Source organism: Hemitrygon akajei, chromosome 1 (genome assembly GCF_048418815.1).
Source record: "Hemitrygon akajei chromosome 1, sHemAka1.3, whole genome shotgun sequence".
Classification (NCBI taxonomy): domain Eukaryota; kingdom Metazoa; phylum Chordata; class Chondrichthyes; order Myliobatiformes; family Dasyatidae; genus Hemitrygon; species Hemitrygon akajei.
The window spans coordinates 180,383,559-180,404,049 of record NC_133124.1 but is presented as its reverse complement, the minus strand read 5'-3'; the positions used below and the strand labels follow the sequence as shown (position 1 = coordinate 180,404,049).

Here is a 20,491-nt window from a genome sequence, read left to right as displayed (position 1 = left end):
ATGAAGGCCAATGCACCATATGCTTTCTTAACCACAGAGTCAATCTGCTTAGCAGCTTTGAGTGTCCTATGGACTCGGACCCCAAGATCCCTCTGATCCTCCACACTGCCAAGAGTCTTACCATTAATACTATATTCTGCCATCATATTTGACCTACCAAAATGAACCTCAACCTTATCTGGGTTGAACTCCATCTGCCACTTCTCAGCCCTGTTTTGCATCCTATCAATGTCCCGCTGTAACCTCTGACAACTCTCCACACTATCCACAACACCTCCAACCTTTGCGTCATCAGCAAATTTATTAACCCAACCCTCCACTTCCTCATCCAGGTCATTTATAAAAACCACAAAGAGTGGGGATCCCAGAACAGATCCCTGAGGCACTCCACTGGTCACCGGCCTCCATGTAGAATATGACCCATCTACAACCATTCTTTGCCTTCTGTGAGCAAGCCAATTGTGGATCCACAAAGCAAGGTCCCCTTGGATCCCATGCCTCCTTACTTTCTCAGTAAGTCTTGCATGGGGTACCTTGACAAATACCTTGCTAAAATCCATGTACACTACATCTACTGCTCTTCCTTCATCAATGTGTTTAGTCACATCCTGAAGAAATTCATTCAGACTCATAAGGCACGACCTGCCCTTGACAAAGCCATACTGACTATTTCTAATCATATTATGCCTCTCCAAATGTTCGTAAATCTTGCCTCACAGGATCTTCTCCATCAACTTACCAACCACTGAGGCAAGACTCACTGATCTATAATTACCTGGGCCATCCCTACTCCCTTTCTTGAATAAAGGAACAATATCCGCAACCCTCCAATCCTCCGGAACCTCTCCTGTCCTCATTGATGATGCAAAGATCATCGCCAGTAGCTCAGCAATCTCCTCCTTCACTTCTCACAGTAGCCTGGGGTACATCTCACCTGGTCTCAGTGATTTATCCAACTTGATGCTTTCCAGAAGCTCCAGTACATCCTCTTTCTTAATATCTACATGCTGAAGCTTTTCAGTCCGCTGTAAGTCATCCCTACAATCGCCAAGATCCTTTTCTGTAGTGCCAAGTAAATAACCTCCTCCTCAATATCAGCAAGACAACGGAGATGGTTATTGATTTCAGGAGAACACGCACCACCCACGCCCCTTTTACATCGGCAGCTCACAATTCAAAGTAAATTCATTAACAAAGTACATATATAATTCATCTTCTTGCGGGCATTCACAGGAATTACAAGAATCAATGAAAGACCCCCACCCAACGGGGGAGCAAACAACAAATGTGCAAAAAAAGAAACAAGAACAAACTGTGCAAATATAGAAAGAAAGAGAAAAATTAAAAACAAATAGTAATAAGGTAGGTGAAGTTGCAGATTGGCATGTGTGATGTTGTGAGCATCAGTGAGCTGTGGCTGAAAGGAGGTTGTAGTGGAAGCTTAATGCTCCCGGATACACACTGTAGCAAAAGGATAGGCAGGTAGGCAGAGGGGGCTGGGGTGGACCTGGTGGTATAAAATGAAATCAAATCCTTAGAAAAAAATGACATAGGATTAGAAGATGTAAAATTTTTGTGGGTAGAGTTAAGAAACTACTCCGGTAAAAAAGACCCCGATGGGAGTTAAATACTGACTTCGGAACACTAGCAAAGATGTGATCTACAAATTACAAAGGGAGATATAAAATGCACGTAAAAAGGGCAATGTTACGATAGTCATGGGGATTTTTAATATGCAGGTAGATTAGGAAAATCAGGTTGGTGCTGGATCCCAAGGGGGGGGGGGGGGGGGTTTGTAGAATGCCTACGGGATGGCTTTTAAGAGCAGCTCACGGTAGGGGATCAGCTATTCTGGATTATGTGTTGTGCAATCTACTGGAATTGATCAGAGAGATTAAGGTAAATGGTGCTCGTAATATGATAGAATTCACTCTGCAATTTGAGAAAGATAAGCTACAGTCAGATCAGTACTACAGTGGAGTAAGGGGAATTACAGGGGCACGAGAGAGGAGCAGACCAAAACTGATGGACGGGAACATTTATAGGGATGACAGCAGAGCAGCAATGGTTGGAGTATCTGGTGGCCATTCAGAAGGAGCAGGCAGGTACGTCACAAAGAGGTATTCTAAAGGCAGGATGACACAACCATGGCTGACAAGAGTAGTCAAAACCAAGGAGAGGACTTCTCTAGTGCCTTTAACACCATCCAGCCCAAGATCTTAAGGCACAAACTAACGGAGATGGGAGTAGACTCTCACATGGTGGATTGGATAGTGGACTACTTGACAGATAGACCTCAGTATGTGCGGTTGGGAGACTGTAGGTCTGACACGGTGGTCAGCAGCACAGGAGCGCCGCAGGGAACCGTACTCTCTCCGGTCCTGTTCACCCTGTACACATCAGACTTCCAATATAACTCGGAGTCCATGTGCAGAAGTTCGCTGATGACACGGCCATAGTGGGGTGTGTCAGGAATGGACAGGAGGAGGAGTATAGGAAACTGATACAGGACTTTGTGATATGGTGCAACTCAAACTACCTGCGTCTCAATATCACCAAGACCAAGGAGATGGTGGTGGACTTTAGGAGATCTAGGCCTCATATGGAGCCAGTGATCATTAATGGAGAATGTGTGGAGCAGGTTAAGACCTACAAGTATCTGGGAGTACAGTTAGACGAGAAGCTAGACTGGACTGCCAACACAGACGCCTTGTGCAGGAAGGTACAGAGTCGACTGTACTTCCTTAGAAGGTTGGCGTCATTCAATGTCTGTAGTGAGATGCTGAAGATGTTCTATAGGTCAGTTGTGGAGAGCGCCCTCTTCTTTGTGGTGGTGTGTTGGGGAGGAAGCATTAAGAAGAGGGACGCCTCACGTCTTAATAAGCTGGTAAGGAAGGCGGGCTCTGTCGTGGGCAAAGTACTGGAGAGTTTAACATCGGTAGCTGAGCAAAGGGCGCTGAGTAGGCTACGGTCAATTATGGAAAACTCTGAACATCCTCTACATAGCACCATCCAGAGACAGAGAAGCAGTTTCAGCGACAGGTTACTATCGATGCAATGCTCCTCAGACAGGATGAAGAGGTCAATACTCCCCAATGCCATTAGGCTTTACAATTCAACCGCCAGGACTTAAGAACTTTTTTAAAAGCTATTATTAATGCTTTTTGAGATAGTGATTTAGATGCATATCATATTTTTTTTTACTGAGTTAAGTATTGTATGTAATTAGTTTTGCTACAACAAGTGTACGGGACATTGGAAAAAAAGTTGAATTTCCCCATGGGGATGAATAAAGTATCTATCTATCTATCTAATAGAGCTAAAATTAGTGGAATTTAGAGGATTGGGAAGCTTTTAAAAACCAGCAGAAGGTAACTAAAAAGTCATAAAGGGAAAGACAGAATACGAAGCTAATAATATTAAAGAGGATACCAAAACTGTCTTCAGACACATAAAGTGTAAAAGAGAGATGAAAGTGGATATTGCTGGAGAGGTGGTAATGGGGAACAAGGAAATGGCAGATGGACTGAATAAGTATTTTGCATCAGTCTTCACTGTGAAAGACACTGTAGTAGTAGGCCTCCGTTGGTCTCGATAGACCATGGATTTGCGCCTTGGAAAGTTTCCCATCCGCAAGCCTGGGCAAGATTTTTTTTATGGAAGACCGGCAGTTGCCCAAGCTGCAAGTCTCCCCTCTCCACGCCACCAATGTTGTCCAACGGAAGGGCATTAAGACCCATACAACTTGGCACTAGTGTCGTCGCAGAGCAATATGTGGTTAAGTGCCTTGCTCAAGGACACACGCACAGCCTCAGCCAAGGCTCAAACGGGAGAAGGTGGGAGAAGGTGCTTTGGAACCTGAAAGATCTGAAGGTCGATAAGTCACCTGGATCAGGTGGTCTACACCCCAGAGGTCTGAAAGAGATGGCTGAAGAGATTATGGAGACATTAGTAATGATCTTTCAAGAATCACTATATTTTGACATGGTCCCAGAGGACTTAAAAATTGCAAATGTCACTCCATTCGTCAAGAACTGAGGGAGGCAGAAGAAAATTATAGGTCAGTTAATCTGACCTCAGTGGTTGGGAAGGTGTTGGCGTCAATAGTCAAGGATGTGGTTTTGGTTACTCAGAGGCACATGATGAAATAGGCTGAAGTCAGCATGGCTTCCTCAAGAAAAAATCCTGCCTGACAAATCTTGTGGAATTCTTTGAAGAAACACCAAGCAGGACAGACAAAGGAGAATCAGCTGATGTTGAGTACTTGGATTTTCAGGCCTTTGACAAGGTGCCACACGTGAAGCTGCTTAACAAGTTAAAGAGTCCGTGGCATTGCAGGAAAGATTCTAGCATGGATAGAGCATTGGCTGATTGGCAGGAGGCAAAGAGTGGGAATAAAGGGAGCCCTTTCTGGTTGTCTGATGGTGACTAGTGGTGTTCCACAGTGGTCTGTGTTGCGGCCATTTCACTTTACGTTATCTGTCAATGATTTAGGTGATGGAATTGATAGCTTTGTGGCCAGGTTTGTGGAGGATACACAGATAGGTGGAGGGGCAGGTAGTGCTGAAGAAGCAGAGAGGCTACAGAAGGACCTCAACATATTAGGAGAATGGGTAAAGAAGTGGCAGATGGAATACAGTGCTGGGAAGTGTGAGATCATGCCCTTTGGCATAAGAACAACAGCATAGACTATTTTCTAATTGGAGAGAAAATTCAAAAACCTGAGGTGCAAAGGGATTTGGGAGCTCTCATGCAGGACTCCTGCAAGGTTAATTTGCATGTTGAGTCGGCGGCGAGGAAGGCAAATACAATGTTAGCATTCATTTGAAGAGGACTAGAATATAAAAGCAAGGATGTAATGTTGAGGCTTTACAAAGCACCGGTGAAACCTCACTTGGAGCATCGTAAGCAGTTTTGGGCCCCTTATTGGGAGCTGAATGTCCAAGGTCACACTGCAAAGGTAAAAGGATGTTGATGGCAGTTATATACAGGCCTCCCAACAGTATCTGGGATGTGGCCCACAGGTTACAAGAGGAAATAGAAAAGGCATGTCAAAAGAGCAATGTTATGGGAGATTTTAACATGCATATCGATTGGGAAAATCAGGTTGGTAATGGATCTCAAGAGATTGAGTTTTTAGAATGCCTAAGAGATGGCTCTTTAGAGTAGTTTGTCATTGAGCCTACTAGGGGGTCAGCTATACTGGATTGAGTGTTATGTAACAAACTGGAGGCAATTAGGGAGCTTAAGGTTAAAGGACCCTTAGGAACCAGTGATCACAATATGATTGTCTTCAACTTGAAATTTGATGGGGAGAAAATAAAGTCTGACGTAGCAGTATTTCAGTGGAGTAAAGGAAATTACGTGGTATGAGAGAGGAGTTGGCCAAAGTAAATTGGAAGGAGCTGCTGACAGGGATGTCAGCAGAGTAGCAATGGCGTGCGTTTCTGGGGAAAAAAAATGAGGAAGGTGCAGGACTTGTTTATTCCAAAAATGAAGAAATACTCAAATGGTAAAATAGTACAACTGTGGCTGACAGGGGAGTCAAAGCTGTTGTAAAAACAAAGGGCACACAACAAAGCAAAAATTAGTGGAAAGATAGAGTATTGGGAAGTTTTCAAAAACCTACAGAGATCAACTAAAAAATCATTAGAAGGGAAAAGATGATTTATGAAAGCAAGCTAGCAAATAGTATCAAAGTGGATAGTAAAAGTTTTTCAAGTATGTTAAAAAATAAAAGAAAAATGAGAGTGGATATAGGACCGCTAGAAAATGAGGCAGGAAAAGTAATAACTGGGGACAAGGAGATGGCTGATGAACTAAATGAGTATTTTGCATCAGTCTTCACTGTGGAAGACACTAGCAGTATGCCTGATGTTGTAGTGTGTGAAGGAAGAGAAGTGGGTGCAGTTACTGCTACGAAAGAGAAGGTGCCAAAAAGCTGAAAGACCTAAAGGTACATAAGTCACCCAGACCAAAGGAACTGCACCCTGGGGTTCTGAAGGAGGTAGCATTAGAGATTGTAGTGGCATTAGAAATGATCTTTCGAACATCATTAGACTCTGGCATGGTGCCAGAGGACTGGAAATTTGCAAACGTTATTCCACTCTAAGAAAGGAGGAAGGCAGCAGAAAAGAATTTATAGACCAGTTAGCCTGATCGCAGCGGTTGGGAAGATGTTAGAGTCAATTGTTAAGGATGAGGTGATGGACTACTTAGTGACACAGGACAAGATAGGACAAAGTCAGCCTGGCTTCCTTCAAGGAAAATCCTGCCTGACAAACCTATTGGAATTCTTTGAAGAGATTACAAGTAGGATAGATAAAGGGAGTGCAGTGCATGTTGTATATTTAGACTTTCAGAAGGCCTTTGACATGGAGCCACACATGAGGCTGCTTACCAAGTTAAGAGCCCATGGTATTACAGGAAAGTTACTAACATGGTTAGAGCATTGGCTGATTGGTAGGAGGCAGTGAGTGGGAATAAAAGGATCCTTTTCTGGTTGGCTGTCAGTGATTAGTGGTGTTCCACAGGGGTTGCTGTTGGGATCGCTTCTTTTTATGCTGTATATAAATGATTTAGATAATGGAATAGATGGCTCTGTTGCCAAGTTTGTAGATGATACGAAGATTGGTGAAGTGGCAGGTAGTGTTGGGGAAACAGGCAGGCTGCAGAAGGACAGGCAGATTAGAAGAATGAGCGAGAAAGTGGCAAATGAAATACAATGTTGGAAAATGCAAGGTCGTGCACTTTGGTAGTAGAAATAAATGTGTGGACAGTTTTCTAAATGGGGAGAAAATCCAGGAATCTGAGATGCAGAGGGACTTGGGAGTCCTTGTGCAGAACACCCTGAAGGTTAACCTGTTGGTGAGGAGGAAGGCAAATGCCACGTTAGCATTCATTTCAAGAGGTCTGGAATACAAGAGCAAGGATGTGATGCTGAGTCCCACCATAAGGCATTGGTGAGGCCTCACCTTGAATATTGTGAACAGTCTTACAAAAGATGTACTGGCATTGGAGAAGGTCCAGAGGAGGTTCACAAGGATGCTTCCAGGAATGAAAGGGTTATCATACGAGGAATGTTTGATGGCTCTGGGTCTGTACTCGCTGGAATTCAGAAAGATGAGGAGGGAATCTCATTGAAACCTTTTGAATGTTGAAAGGCCTAGATGGAGTAGATGTGGAGATGTTTCCCATGGTGGAAGAGTCTAGGACAAAAGGGCACAGCCTCAGAATAGAGGGGCGCCCTTTCAAAACAGAGATGCGGAGAATTTTTTTTAAGCCAAAGAATGGTGCATTTGAGGCAGAGATTGATAGGTTCTTGATTGGACATGGCATCAAAGGCTATGGGGAGAAGGTCAGGAACTGGGTTGAGGAGGAGATTAAAAAAATAAATAGGATCAGCCACGACTGAATGGCGGAGCAGACTTGATGGGCCAGATGGCCTAATTCTGCTCTTATGTCTTATCTATGAAAGGCTGTGCTGACATTGGAGAGGGTGTAAAGGAGGTTAATGAAAATTATCCTGGGACTGAAAGGCTTATCACATGAGGAGTCTTTGATAGCTCGGGGCCTGTACCCACCGAAATCCAAATGAAGGGGGGGGGGGGGGGGAATCACATTGAAACTTATCAAATGCTGAAAGGCCTTGATAGAGTGAATATTTCCTATGGTGGGAGAGTCAAAGACCAAAGGACACAGCCTGAGAATAGAAGGACGTCATTTAGAACAGAGATGAGGAGGAATTTCTTTAGTCAGAGAGTGGTGAACCTCTGAAATTCATTGCTGAGATGGCTATGGAGGCCAAGTTATTGGGTATATTTAAGGAAGAAGCAGTTCTTGATTTGTCAGGGCATCAAGAGATATGGCAAGAAGGCAAGAGATTATGGCTGAAAGGGAAATAGATCAGCCATGTTGAAATGGCTGAGCAGAATTGATGGGCCAAATGGCCTAATTCTGCTCCTATATATGATGGAAGAATAATAAATAAATACAGAAATAATTAAATAAACTATAAATATCAACAACATTTCACTTTCCTTGAAAGTGAGTCCATGGGCTGTGGAAACAACCCATGGAGTGAATGAAGTTATCCCAGGTGGCTCTTGATGTTTGAGGGGTAATAACTGAACCTGGTGGTTTTGAGTCCTGAGGCTCCTATACCTCCTGCCTCATGGCAGCAGCGAGAAGAGAGCATGGCCTGGATGGTATTGGTCCTTGATAATGGATGCTCCTTTCTTATGACATTACTCTGTATAGATATGTGTAATGGTCGTCTACATAGATGTGTTTACCTGTGGTGGATTGGACGGTTCCATTGCATTTTACAAAGACATTGGTGATTCCACATCAGGCCATGATGCAACCAGACAATATACTCTCCACTATGCATCTATAGAAGTTTGTCAAAGTTTTAGATGACATGCCAAATTTTCGCAAACTTCTGAAAAACTAGAGATGCAGTTGCAAAGAAAGCACAGCAGCATTAACCTGTTGGACCCAGGACTGATCCTCAGAAATGATAACACCAAGGAATTTTGCTGACTCTCTCCACCTCTGATCCCCCAATGAGGACTGGCTCATTGACCTCCCGTTTCCTTCGCCTGAAATCAATAATCATCTACTTGGTCTTGCTATTGCTGAGGGAGAGGTTGTCGTTGTGGCACCACTCAGCCAGATTTTCAATATCTCTCTTAGATGCTGATTCATCACCACCTTTGATTCGGCCAATGACAGTGGTGTCATCAGCAAACTTGTATATGACATTGGAGCTGTGCTTAGCCACAGTCATAAGCATAAACCGAGCAGCGAGAATAAACACACAGCTTTATGGTGCACCTGTGCTGATGGAGATTGTGGAGGAGATGTTGTTGCCAATCCAAACTGACTGGGGTCTGCAAGTGAGGAAATTGAGGATCCAGTTGCACAAGGAGATTATTAAGGACTTGAAGCTTATTGATTAGTTTTGAAGGGATGATAGTCAACGAAGAACATCTTGTTGTATTTATCGTTGCTGTCCAAATGTTTCAGGGTTGAGTGAAGAACCACTGAAATAGCATTTGCAGTGAACCTGTTGTGCCAGTAGGCAAACTGAAGTGGATCCAAGTTGCTTCTCAGGCAGCTGTTGACATGATTCATCACTAACCTCTCAAAGCATTGCAGTGGATGCAAGTGCTACTGGATAGTCATTGATGCAGGTTACCACGGTCTTCACAGGCACTGGAATAATTGAAGCCTGTTGAAGCAGATGGGCACCTCAGACTGCAAAAGCAGGGGGTTAAAGATCTCAGTGAACATTCTTGCCAGTTGATCAGCACAGGCCTTCAGTACTTGTCCAGTTATCCTGACTGGGCCAGATGCTTTCCATGGGTTCAGTCTCCTGAAGGATGCTCTCAGAGACCAAATTCACAGGGTCATGAGGGGCTGTGGGAGTTCATGAAGGTCCCTCCACATTTTGATGGTCGAAGTGAGCATGAAAGACTTGGAGCTCATCTGTGATTGAAGTCTTGTTGTCATCTAGTTTCACTTTATAGGAAGTGATGGGATGCAAGCCCTGCCACAGCTGTTGAGCAACACATACAACAAGCTGGAGGAACTCAACAGGTTGGGCGGCATCCGTGGACAGCCGTTGAGCATCCTTTAGAGATTTAAGTTTGTCCAGAATTGCCACTTTGCATGTGAGACAGCTTTCTGAAGATCACACCTGGACCTCTTGCATTTAACTTGGTCGCCAGTCTTGAATGCCACTGATTCGGCACTCAGCAGATTGCAGATCTCATGGTTCATCCAGGGCTTCTGGTTGGGGAAGACTCTGAATGATTGTGTGGGGACACACTCGTCTGCAACTGTTTCTTATAAAGTCAGTGACGAGTCCTTGAACAACTCAATCTAGATAGATAGATAGATACTTTATTCATCCCCATGGGGAAATTCAACATTTTTTCCAATGTCCCATACACTTATTGTAGCAAAACTAATTACATACAATACTTAACTCAGTAAAAATATGATATGCATCTAAAATCACCCTCTCAAAAAGCATTAATAATAGCTTTTAAAAAAGTTCTTAAGTAGTTTACTTAAATACATTGAGTCCTAACCTCGGCACTTTAACATATCTTACTCCTGGCGGTTGAATTGTAAAGCCGAATGGCATTGGGGAGTATTGATCTCTTCATCCTGTCTGAGGAGCATTGCATCGATAGCAACCTGTCGCTGAAACTGCTTCTCTGTCTCTGGATGGTGCTATGTAGAGGATGTTCAGGGTTTTCCATAATTGACTGTAGCCTACTCAGCGCCCTTCGCTCTGCTACCGATGTTATACTCTCCAGTACTTTGCCCACGACAGAGCCCGCCTTCCTTACCAGCTTAAGACGTGAGGCGTCCCTCTTCTTAATGCTGCCTCCCCAACACACCACCACAAAGAAGAGGGCGCTCTCCACAACTGACCTATAGAACACCTTCAGCATCTCACTACAAACATTGAATGACCCCAACCTTCTAAGGAAGTACAGTCGACTCTGTGCCTTCCTGCACAAGGCATCTGTGTTGGCAGTCCAGTCTAGCTTCTCGTCTAACTGTACTCCCAGATACTTGTAGGTCTTAACCTGCTCCACACATTCTCCATTAATGATCACTGGCTCCATATGAGGCCCAGATCTCCTAAAGTCCACCACCATCTCCTTGGTCTACCGACTCAAAGCAATCTCATAGCCACTCCTCAGCCTCCTGTGGCCAACTCTTTGTTGTCCTCACCTCTGGAGCCTTGCTCTTTAGCAGGTAGGACAGCCAAGTGATCAGATTTCCTGGTGTAGTCTAGGAATAGACTGCAGATGATAAGTATTCCTTATCGTAGTATAGCAGTTGTCCAACACTTTGGGACCACTGGTGCTGCAAGTGATTTGTTGATGATAATTGGGCAGTTTTCTTCAAACAAGCCTGCTTGAAGAGCAGGACGATGATTTGAAAGGTGTCAGTGTAGGCGGTTTCTTGTTTGCTAATCATGATGCTCAGTACATCAAATATCTGCATTTGGCTGTATGTAAACTGCAGTCGGATCACAAAGGAAGAATTCCCTTAGTAAGTAGAAATATTGGCACTTAATCATCAGATGTCCCAGGTCTGGGGGAACAAGACTCCTGCATCATAGCAGCACAAAGAGCTCATCGCGTAACACAGACCCCCCCCAACTTTCGCCTTCTCTGAATCAGTTTGGTCCGTCAGTACTGAGAAGCCTTTGGGTCTTACTGATGTACTGTACAGTTTCTGGTGTGATGCATGTCTCCGTGAATGCAGCTATTATGTATTGTAACTTCAAAACATTAAACTAATTCAAAGGATGATACAGGAGTCCCAAATATGAATCTAACTTTGGGTTTACTTTGAGCAAGGTGCATACATATGTGGTAGTGTGATGACATGTGTAATTCACTTTTTAATATATATAACCTAATCAATTATTGAAACAAGATTACAAGAAACAAGATTGAACTATTGTTACAAGATTACTCAAATATTAGACATGTGAAATACACAACAGGTGCAATTCCTCACTACCCTCCGATTCAGCAATCTTGCCCTGAGGTCCTCGATCTTGTTCTCCAGTGACTGTTCATTCGTTAGCAAGATGCTGTGTTGAGGCAGTTTCATTCCTCTGTATTTTACCTCAGCTTTGAGCCCTCCCCTCCTCCCTCTCTGTCAGTCATGGTGATGTAACTTCATCCATTTGTAAAGGTGCTGTACCTGCACGCTTGAAAGTCAAGTCTGCCGAGATCTTCACAAGATCGTGAAATCGCTGGTTCATTAAGTATATTGCTTAAGGAAAAATTACAGACTGCAGAGAGTAATTCAGAAGTATATTTACAAGATCAGTAAGCAGCCTGCAATACGTCACCATGATTCACCAGTGACATTTTGACAGCAGTGGAAACTGCAAACAGTTTCAAACTCCTGGGAGAGCACATCACACACTATCTCTCATGGTCCCAGGCAGGACACATTCGACGCAGTCAAAAAAACTCCTCTGGAGCTCTCTGAGGAGGCTGAAGAGAACTGGACTTGCACGTCTATATTCACATCATTTTACAGATGTGCAGTAGAAAATGTAGGTGCGTGGTACAGAAACTGTACTGTGGTGGACAGGAAAGTTCTACAGTGGGGCAGTCAAAACTGCCAACACGTCACTGGCACCAAACTACTCACCATCGTGGGCATGTACGCAGAAAGGGCCGGTAACCCACCTGCTCAGTCTGTTTGCCCTACACCCATCAGGGAGGAGGCTACGTAGTACCCACACCAAGACCACCAAACTCAAAAAGTTACTTTGTCCAAGCAGTAAGACTGATCAACACCTTCGTCACTAATTTATTTCCCATCAGTGACTTTAAGTGCAGCCTAGCATCAATCCATCTCAGTACTGTATAGAAGCTTCATATGTATTTATATTATTGAACTCTGTGACCTTGCACTGCATCGGGACCGGAGTAACAATTATGTCGCTCTGCTTACACTCATGCACAGGCAGTGATATTAAAGAATTTTGATTCTTGGAACGTCAAATACTAGAGGCACATCTTTATGATGAGAGGAGGAAAGTTTGGGAGACGTGTGGGGCAAGATTTTGGAATGTGCTGCCGGGGTGGTGGTGGAGACAGACGTGTTAGAGGTGTTGATAAGACATGAATATGTAGGGGATGGAGGGATAGGAATCCCTCAGGTGGAAGGGATTTAATTTATTTTGGCACAGACATCATGGCTGCAGGGGCCTGTTCCTGTGCTGTACCGTTCTGCAAGCCTTTCCACTCCAGGATATCGGAAATGATTTCCCTATTCAGGAAATGTTGCTTTCCTGCAGCTGGGGCTCTCGCCATTACCCTGATTCTGCACTCACCTAATCTCCCTCCAAACTGAACAGGGTTCCCCCAGCTCTCAACTTTCACCCCACTAGCCTCCCCTTCCAGCACGTCATTACCACCCCCCCCAGCAATAAGGCCCCACCACCATCTGCAACTCCCCCTCCCTACTGTCTTCCACAGGGACCACTTCCTAACTCCTGGCACATACAACTCGGAGCATTGGAATTCCAGCAACCTCTGTAAGCAAGCTTATAGATTCCTCCTGTGAGCCACATGGGTTTCCTCCCACAGTTACCGACCGGTTAGTGGGTTAACTGGTCATTGTACATTGTCCTGTGATTATGCTAGGTGCTCGAAGAACCTGTTCCACACTCTTTCTAAGTAATTAAAACTTTCCCTCAGCCCTCGCAGCCAAGGTGACATCTCCTCTTTCGTGTTGAATGGCACCCTCAGATGAGGCAGGGATTCACGTGCACCTCCACCAACCTCGTCCGCTGTATTGTATGCTCTGGATGAGGCCTTCTTGATGATAGTGAGACTGGACGACCATCCTGTGCAGCTCCTAGATCCTGTCCCCCCCACCCCCACTAGAGCCATTCCCAGCTCTCAGTTCACACCATTTCAACTCCCCTACTCCATTTCCACACTGGTGAACTCCTGACCTCACAAAGTACAAATGACCTTGCACCTTATTGCACTGCATGCTCTCTGTGGCTTTTGCACTCTGTTCTACATTCTGTTATTGTTTTACCTTGTTCTACCTAATCGCACGGTGTAATGATCTGATCTGTATAAACAAGTGTGCAAGACAAACTTTCAGTTTCTCGATTCATGACAATAATAAACCAATTCCAACTCTTGCCCACCATTACTCCACTGCCAAGGAGTGGCCAAATGTAAACTAGAGGAACACACACCAATTTACTCATTCTTTCAGAGATACATCATGACACAGGCCCCGCCAGTCCAACAAGTCACACTGCCCAACAACCTACCTATTTAATTCTAGCCTCATCACAGGATAATTTACTGACCAATTAACCTACTAGCTGGTATGCCCATCGCCCTACACCTCCTCGCTTCATCCATCACCTTCTGGCCTCTCTCCATTCTCCGAACTGACGAGCTCCCTTCTACACCACCAATGCAGATGAGGGTCTCCATCCGTTCCTCCCTCACATGCTGCCTGACCCGCTGAGGGCCTCTGGCAGATAGTGTGTTACTTCTGGTTCCAACGCCTGTGGTCTCTCATCTCTCCACCACGGAGGGTGAGTGGCAAAGGACAAGTCTGGGGTCCTCATTCAGGGGGAGTGACAGACCACATACAATGAATCTCTCAAATACTCGATGGGTTCAAACAGCTTTGCTCGCACGTCCTGCAGTGCAGCAGATAGCCCTCTCCTCACCACCACTCGCCCAGATCCACTCAGAATTCCTGACGCCTTCAACCCTTTATAGCCGGGACAACAGGACACAGTCATCCCCATTGGGGGGCAGTTCACACCGCCGTAGCCTGCTGGGGAGCGAAGGAGAATGTGTGGAATGTGGCAGGGATGAGTTCAGTGGGGCATGGCGGACGGCGGGCAGGGTGGAGGTTTACAGTCCGCCTTGGCGGGGGTCCCGGGCAGCTGGGGGTCTCTGCCTCTCCAGCTCCCAGAAGTAGTCTTGGCTCCGCTGCACCAGCTGACTCCACCGCTGCAGCCAGTCCTGCACGTTCCTCCCCTCCTTCTTCACCCAGGGCACCAAGAGCTGGGCTGGCTGCTCCCACCTGCGGGGCAAGAGAGATAACGGCGGTCAGTGCTCCCTACCAGTTGCGTTACCACAATCCTCACCCCACTCTTTCACCACTCATCCCAGTCTTTAACAATGTTGCCCCATAATCAACTCCATTTCTTGCCAACTGGGTGTTCAGTGCCATCTGACAGCCTCTTGCTCACGGCTGCAGGAGGAAGGTGTTTGTGTGTGACGCTCTCTCTCTCTCTCTTCCCCCCCCCTTTTGTTTGCTGCTCCCAAAGGGAAGGTGCCTGCATTGTCTCTTCCTTGCTGTTTTTGGAGGGTGGTGCCAGAGTCCAGGGTCTTGGCAAAGTTTAATCAACACAGTTTGTGGATGGGACTCTGTAGTTCATGTTATGATGTGTTTCTGCTCACCTCTTTTACTTGTTGCTATTTTGATCAGGGTGGCCTGCAGATAGCAGGTGACACAGTGCTTGACTGAACTGGATTGAATACGCATGGACTCTTTCGATGACTTTAGAACATAGAACAGTACAGCACATTACAGGCCCTTTGGCCCACAATGTTGTACCGACCCTTAAACCCTGCCTTCCATAGAACCCCCCACCTTAAATTCCTCCATATACCTGTCTAGTAGTCTCTTAAATTTCACTAGTGCATTTGCCTCCACCACTGACTCAGACAGTGCATTCCACGCACCAACCACTCACTCTGAGTGAAAAACCTTCCTCTAATATCCCCCTTGAATTTTCCACCCCTTACCTTAAAGCCATGTCCTCTTGTATTGAGCACTGGTGCCCTGGGGAAGAGGCGCTGGCTGTCCACTCTGTCTATTCCTCTTAATATCTTGTATACCTCTATCATGTCTCCTCTCATCCTCCTCCTTTCCAGAGAGTAAAGTCCTAGCTCCCTTAGTCTCCGACCATAATGCATACTCTCTAAACCAGACAGCATCCTGGTAAATCTCCTCTGTACTCTTTCCAATGCTTCCACATCCTTCCTATAGTGAGGCGACCAGAGGCGACTTGGTGGTTGTGTTTTGTGCCCTGTGTTTCTCATTCGTGCTTTTTTTTTGACATTTGCGCAAATTTGTTTTTTCCTTTGCATATGGGTGTCTCTGATGTTCTTCTTTGAATGGGTTCCATGGTCATCTTTGTTTCGTGGCTGCCTTTGGGAAGATTAATCCCAGGGTTGTAAGCTGCGTAAGTACTTCGATTATAAATGTACTTTGAATCAGCACTTGAGACCTCATGCATCAACAAAGACAAATAAAAATAAGGCAGGGACGTGCAGAGCGGCCATTGTGTGAGTGGAGTGGGGAGGCTTCGGCTCATCAAGCTTTGGTGAAAACAGGCTTGGGCAAGGTCCCTCTCTGGTAAATTTATTTTCATTCATCCATAGTTAGAGCAGACAGAATGGCTCCAGGGGCTGAGTTGTGTTCTTAGCGTGAGATGTGGGAACCCTGGGAGCTGAATTCCGCTCCTACAGGAAACTGAGGAGATGTCATGGGGGATTTCAATACAAAGCAAGATTGGGAAAGTATGGTTTGTGCTGGACCCAAGAGAGAGAATTTGAACAATACCTACAAGTTGGCTTTTTACTGCAGCTATTCTATATTGACAATGAACAGGAATTGATTAAGGAGCTTAAGGTAAAGGAACCAGTAGGGGTTAGTGTTCGTAACATGAAAGACCTCACCCTACAATTTGAGAGGGAGAAGCTAAAATCAGATTATCAGTATTACCGTGGAGTAAAGGGAATTACAGAGGTATGAGAGAGGAGCTGGCCATAGATCATAGCAATAGCTGGAGTTTCTGGAAGCAATTTGGAAGATGCAGGATAGATACAACCCAAAGAAGAAATATTCTAATGGCAGGATGACACAACCGTGGCTGACAAGTTAAAGCCAAAGAGACGGCATATAATACAGCAAAAATTAGTGGGGAGTTAGAGCACTGGGAAGCTTTTAAAAGAATCAATAGAAGGCAACAAAGAAGTCAAAAAGAAGGAAAAAAATAGAACACGGAGGTAAGCTAAACAACAATATTAAAGAGGATACCAAAACTTACTTCAGAAATGTAAAAGAGACGCAAATGTAGATGCTGGAGAGGTAGTAGTTGGGGAGAAGGAAATGGCAGATGAACTGAATAAGTATTTTGCATCAGTCTTCACTGTGTAAGACACTAACAGTATGATGGAAGTTCGACAGTGTCAGGGGGCAGAAGTGTGTGAAGTTGCCATTACTCAGCAGAAGGTTCTTGGGAAACTGGAAGATCTGAAGGTAGATAAATCACCTGGACCAGCTGGTGTACACCCCAGAGTTCTGAACGAGGTGGCTGAAGAGATTATGGATTTATAATGATCTTTCAAAACTCAATTGTTTCTGGTATGGTTCCAGAGGAATAGAAAATTGCAAATGTCACTCCACTCTCCAAGGAGGGAGAGGCAGAAGAAACAAAATTATAGGCACGTTAGTCTAACCTCAGAGTTCGGCAAGACGTTGGGAGTCGATTGTTAATGATGTGGTTTCGGAGTACTTGGAGGCACATGATAAAATAGGCTGTAGTCAGCATGGTTTCCTCAAGGAAAAACCTAGCCTGACAAATCTGTTAGAATTCATTGAATAACAAGCAGGATAGACAAAAAAGAAATGGTGGATGTTGTGTACTTGGATTTTCAGAAGGCCTTTGATAAGGTGCCACACATGAGACTGCTTAACAAGTTAAGAGCCCATGGTATTCCAGGAAAGATTCTAGCATGGATAGAGCATTGGCTGATTGTCAGGAGGCAAAGAGTGAGAATAAAGGGAGACTTTCCTGGTTAGCTGGTGAATAGTGGTGTTCCACGGGGGTCTGTGTTGGGACCCCATTGTTTGTACATTATATTTCAATGATTTGGATGATAGAATTGATGGCTTTGTGGCCAAGTTTATGGATGATACAAAGACCGCTGGAGGAGCAAGTAACTTTGAGGCAGTAGAGAGGCTACAGAAGGACAGACAGATTAGGAGAATGGGTAAAGAAATGGCGGATGGAATACAGTGTTGGGAAGTGTGTGGTCATGCATTTTGGAAGAAAAAAAACAAAAGCATAGACTATTTTCTAACTGCAGAGAAATTTCAAAAATCTGAGGTGGAAAGGAACTTGGGAGTCTTTGTGCAGGATTCCCTAAAGGTTCATTTTTATGTTGAGTCAGTGGTGAGGAAGGCAAATGCAATGTTAGCATTCATTTCGAGAGGCTTCACTTGGAGCATTGTGAACAGTTCTGGGGCCCTTATTTAAAACTGGCTGACATTGAAGAGGTTTCAGAGGAGGCTCATGAGAATGATTCTGGGAATGAAAGGATTATCATTTGGGGAGTGTTTGATGGCTCTGGGCCTTTTCTTACTGGAATTTAGAAGAATGAATGGGGAATCTCATTGAAACTATCTAATGTAGACAGAGTGGATGTGGAGAGGATGTTTCCTAAGGTGGGGGAATCTAGGACCAGAGAGAGTAGAGGGACATCCATTTAGAACTGAGATGAGGAGGAATTTCCCCAGCCAGTGGGTGGGGAATCCGTGGAATTCACTGCCACAGGCAACTTTGGAGGCCAGGTTATTGGGTGTAAGTAAGGTAAGGACGACAGGTTCTTGATTAGTCGGGACATGAAAGGTTACAGGGAGAAGGCAGAAGAATGGGGTTGAGAGAGAAATGGATCATCCATGTTGAAGTGATGGAGCAGACCAGATGGGCTGAATGGCCTGATTCTGCTCCTACGCCTTATGGTCTAAATTCTCTCACTTCAACACGGAACTGATTCCACAACCTACAGATTCATTTTCAAGTATATGGTATAGGAGGAGACAATGGCACCTAACGGTGACTCCTTTGCTTGCATCTTCGGAAGCAGCTCTATTTCAATCTTTAATACCTCTTTCTGCCCCTTTTAGGTTTCTTTTGAAGACTCTGACCTGGAATTACACACTGACTACAGTTCTTTGCGGGAATGGGACCCGCTCTCGGGGTTTCACTAATGGCTGTTATTCGAGGGCGCAGCCTAAGAGCCTCACTCGCCTTCCGATGTCCGAGATTTCATGACTCTGGAGACAGGGGTGTGGATCAGAGGTCGGTGTGTTGTTGGAGATGGAAGATCTAAGGCTGTGTGCCCAGAGGCTCGAGATCTTTGGGCACAGAGCTGGGAAAAAGCGACGTGATGAACTTTTAACATCGTAAACCAGCGAGTTGTTAGCTATGTCTCCCTTCTCGCTGTGAAACGGAGACACCCCTTTCTCCCTTATAAGGAAGGGAGAGCCTATGGTATGTCGAATACCCGGGTGAAGGAGCAGTCTGGGGTAACTGCAAGTAATTGCCCCCGCTGTTGCTTTGCTCACGCTTGAGTGCTCGGTGGCGGGTGACTGGATTTTTTTTTGCCGGTGAGGGGAGGGGGGATTGTTGCTTGCTGCTGCTTAAGCGTGGGACAGAGGGGAGCTGGGGGGACAGACTTCGGAGTTCGAACATTTAACTGGCATTTATTCTTGGGGGCAATCCTCTGTTTTACATGGATGGCTGCGAAGAAAAAGCATTTCAGGATGTATCTGGTATACATTTCTCTGACATTAAATGTACCTTTGAAACATATACAGAACACATTTTGATAATAAGCTTACTTCAAACTTTTAACTTTAGAAAGGATCCTATCTGGTATTGAAGCTGCTCTACCCGTGACCACAGGAACTTCAGAGAGAAGTGGACACAGCTCAGCACATCACAGAAAACAGTTCCCCTTCCATGGACTGTCTACACTTCTCAGTAAAACAGCCAGCATAATCATAATCCTACCCCGGACATTCCCCCTTCTCCCATCGGGCAGAAGGTACAGAAGATTAATTAGTCTGAGCAAATTGAGATTAATACTACCCTTATACCCTTCCCTATAGGGTATGCACTTAAGGTGAGGGGGTATATTCAAAGGAGATGGGGCAAGCTTGATTTTACACAACAGTGGGGAGTGCCTGGAATGCACTGCCAGGGAGTGGTGGAGGCAGAGAAGACGGAGGCGTTTAAGAAACTGTTAGACAGGCACATGGGCGTGCAGGGAACGGACATCGCATCGGCAGCAGTGATTGGTTTAGGCAACATTGTGGGCTGAATCGCCAGTTCCTGTGCTGTCCTCAGAGGGCGGGGCAGAGAGGCAGCAGTGTAATTGTGGGAAATTCAAGGACATAGCTAAAGCCTCCCCCCCGATTCCTGTGCTCAGTGTTTTATGTTCCAAGAGAGGTGGGCTGTGAGATGGTACATAGAGTTAAAGATGGCGCTGTAAAGTGTTATGCTAACACACTAGCCATGATCCCGAGAAGCTCAAAAAGTTACACCTCCTTGCTCCTATGAATTGTTCTACACCACACCCTGGGTGTGAACAGCTGTGTCCTCACATTCCTCAGGGATTTAAACCCTAGAAGTGTGGTATCGGCCCCCGGAATCCAGGATTCCCTCCCCCCTCTGTGAAGACCTAAAATTAGATAACGTCAAGGTCATGGTTAATGGGTTTGTGAGGGGAGGGGGAGCTGAGCAGAGTGGGAATGGGATTTGTCTGAGGGGATGGACTATCTCGGAGTATCAGCCGGGAGGATGGGGGTGGGGACAGAATGGCGATACTTCTCTGCTCCCTGTGCTCCAGTCGAGTGGAGCATTTTGAGCAATTCTGGGGCCCAGATACAAGGAAGGATGTGTTGGTGTTAGAGAGGGTCAATGCTGCACAGAAACAGGCCCGGCAGCCTAAATGGTCCACGCTGACCACAGCAGAGGAGATTTGGTATGTGTTCAGATTCGTGCAAATTTCTACAGATATACCATGGAGAACATTCTGACAGGTCACAACATTGTCTGGTTCGGAGGGACCACTGCACAGAATCAGAAAAAACT

General features: G+C 45.3%; 1 protein-coding gene across 1 annotated transcript in view; it reads right to left on the bottom strand.

The window, feature by feature from the left end:
- Nucleotides 1-11,359: 11,359 nt before the first annotated feature.
- Nucleotides 11,360-20,491, bottom strand: part of haus5 (HAUS augmin-like complex, subunit 5) — a 71,652-nt gene continuing 62,520 nt past the window's right edge. Inside the window, exon 20 of the mRNA XM_073055721.1 lies at nt 11,360-14,622. Within this exon, the coding sequence (XP_072911822.1) occupies nt 14,451-14,622 (172 nt within the window). The 3' untranslated portion in view covers nt 11,360-14,450. The remainder of the gene's footprint in view (nt 14,623-20,491) is intronic.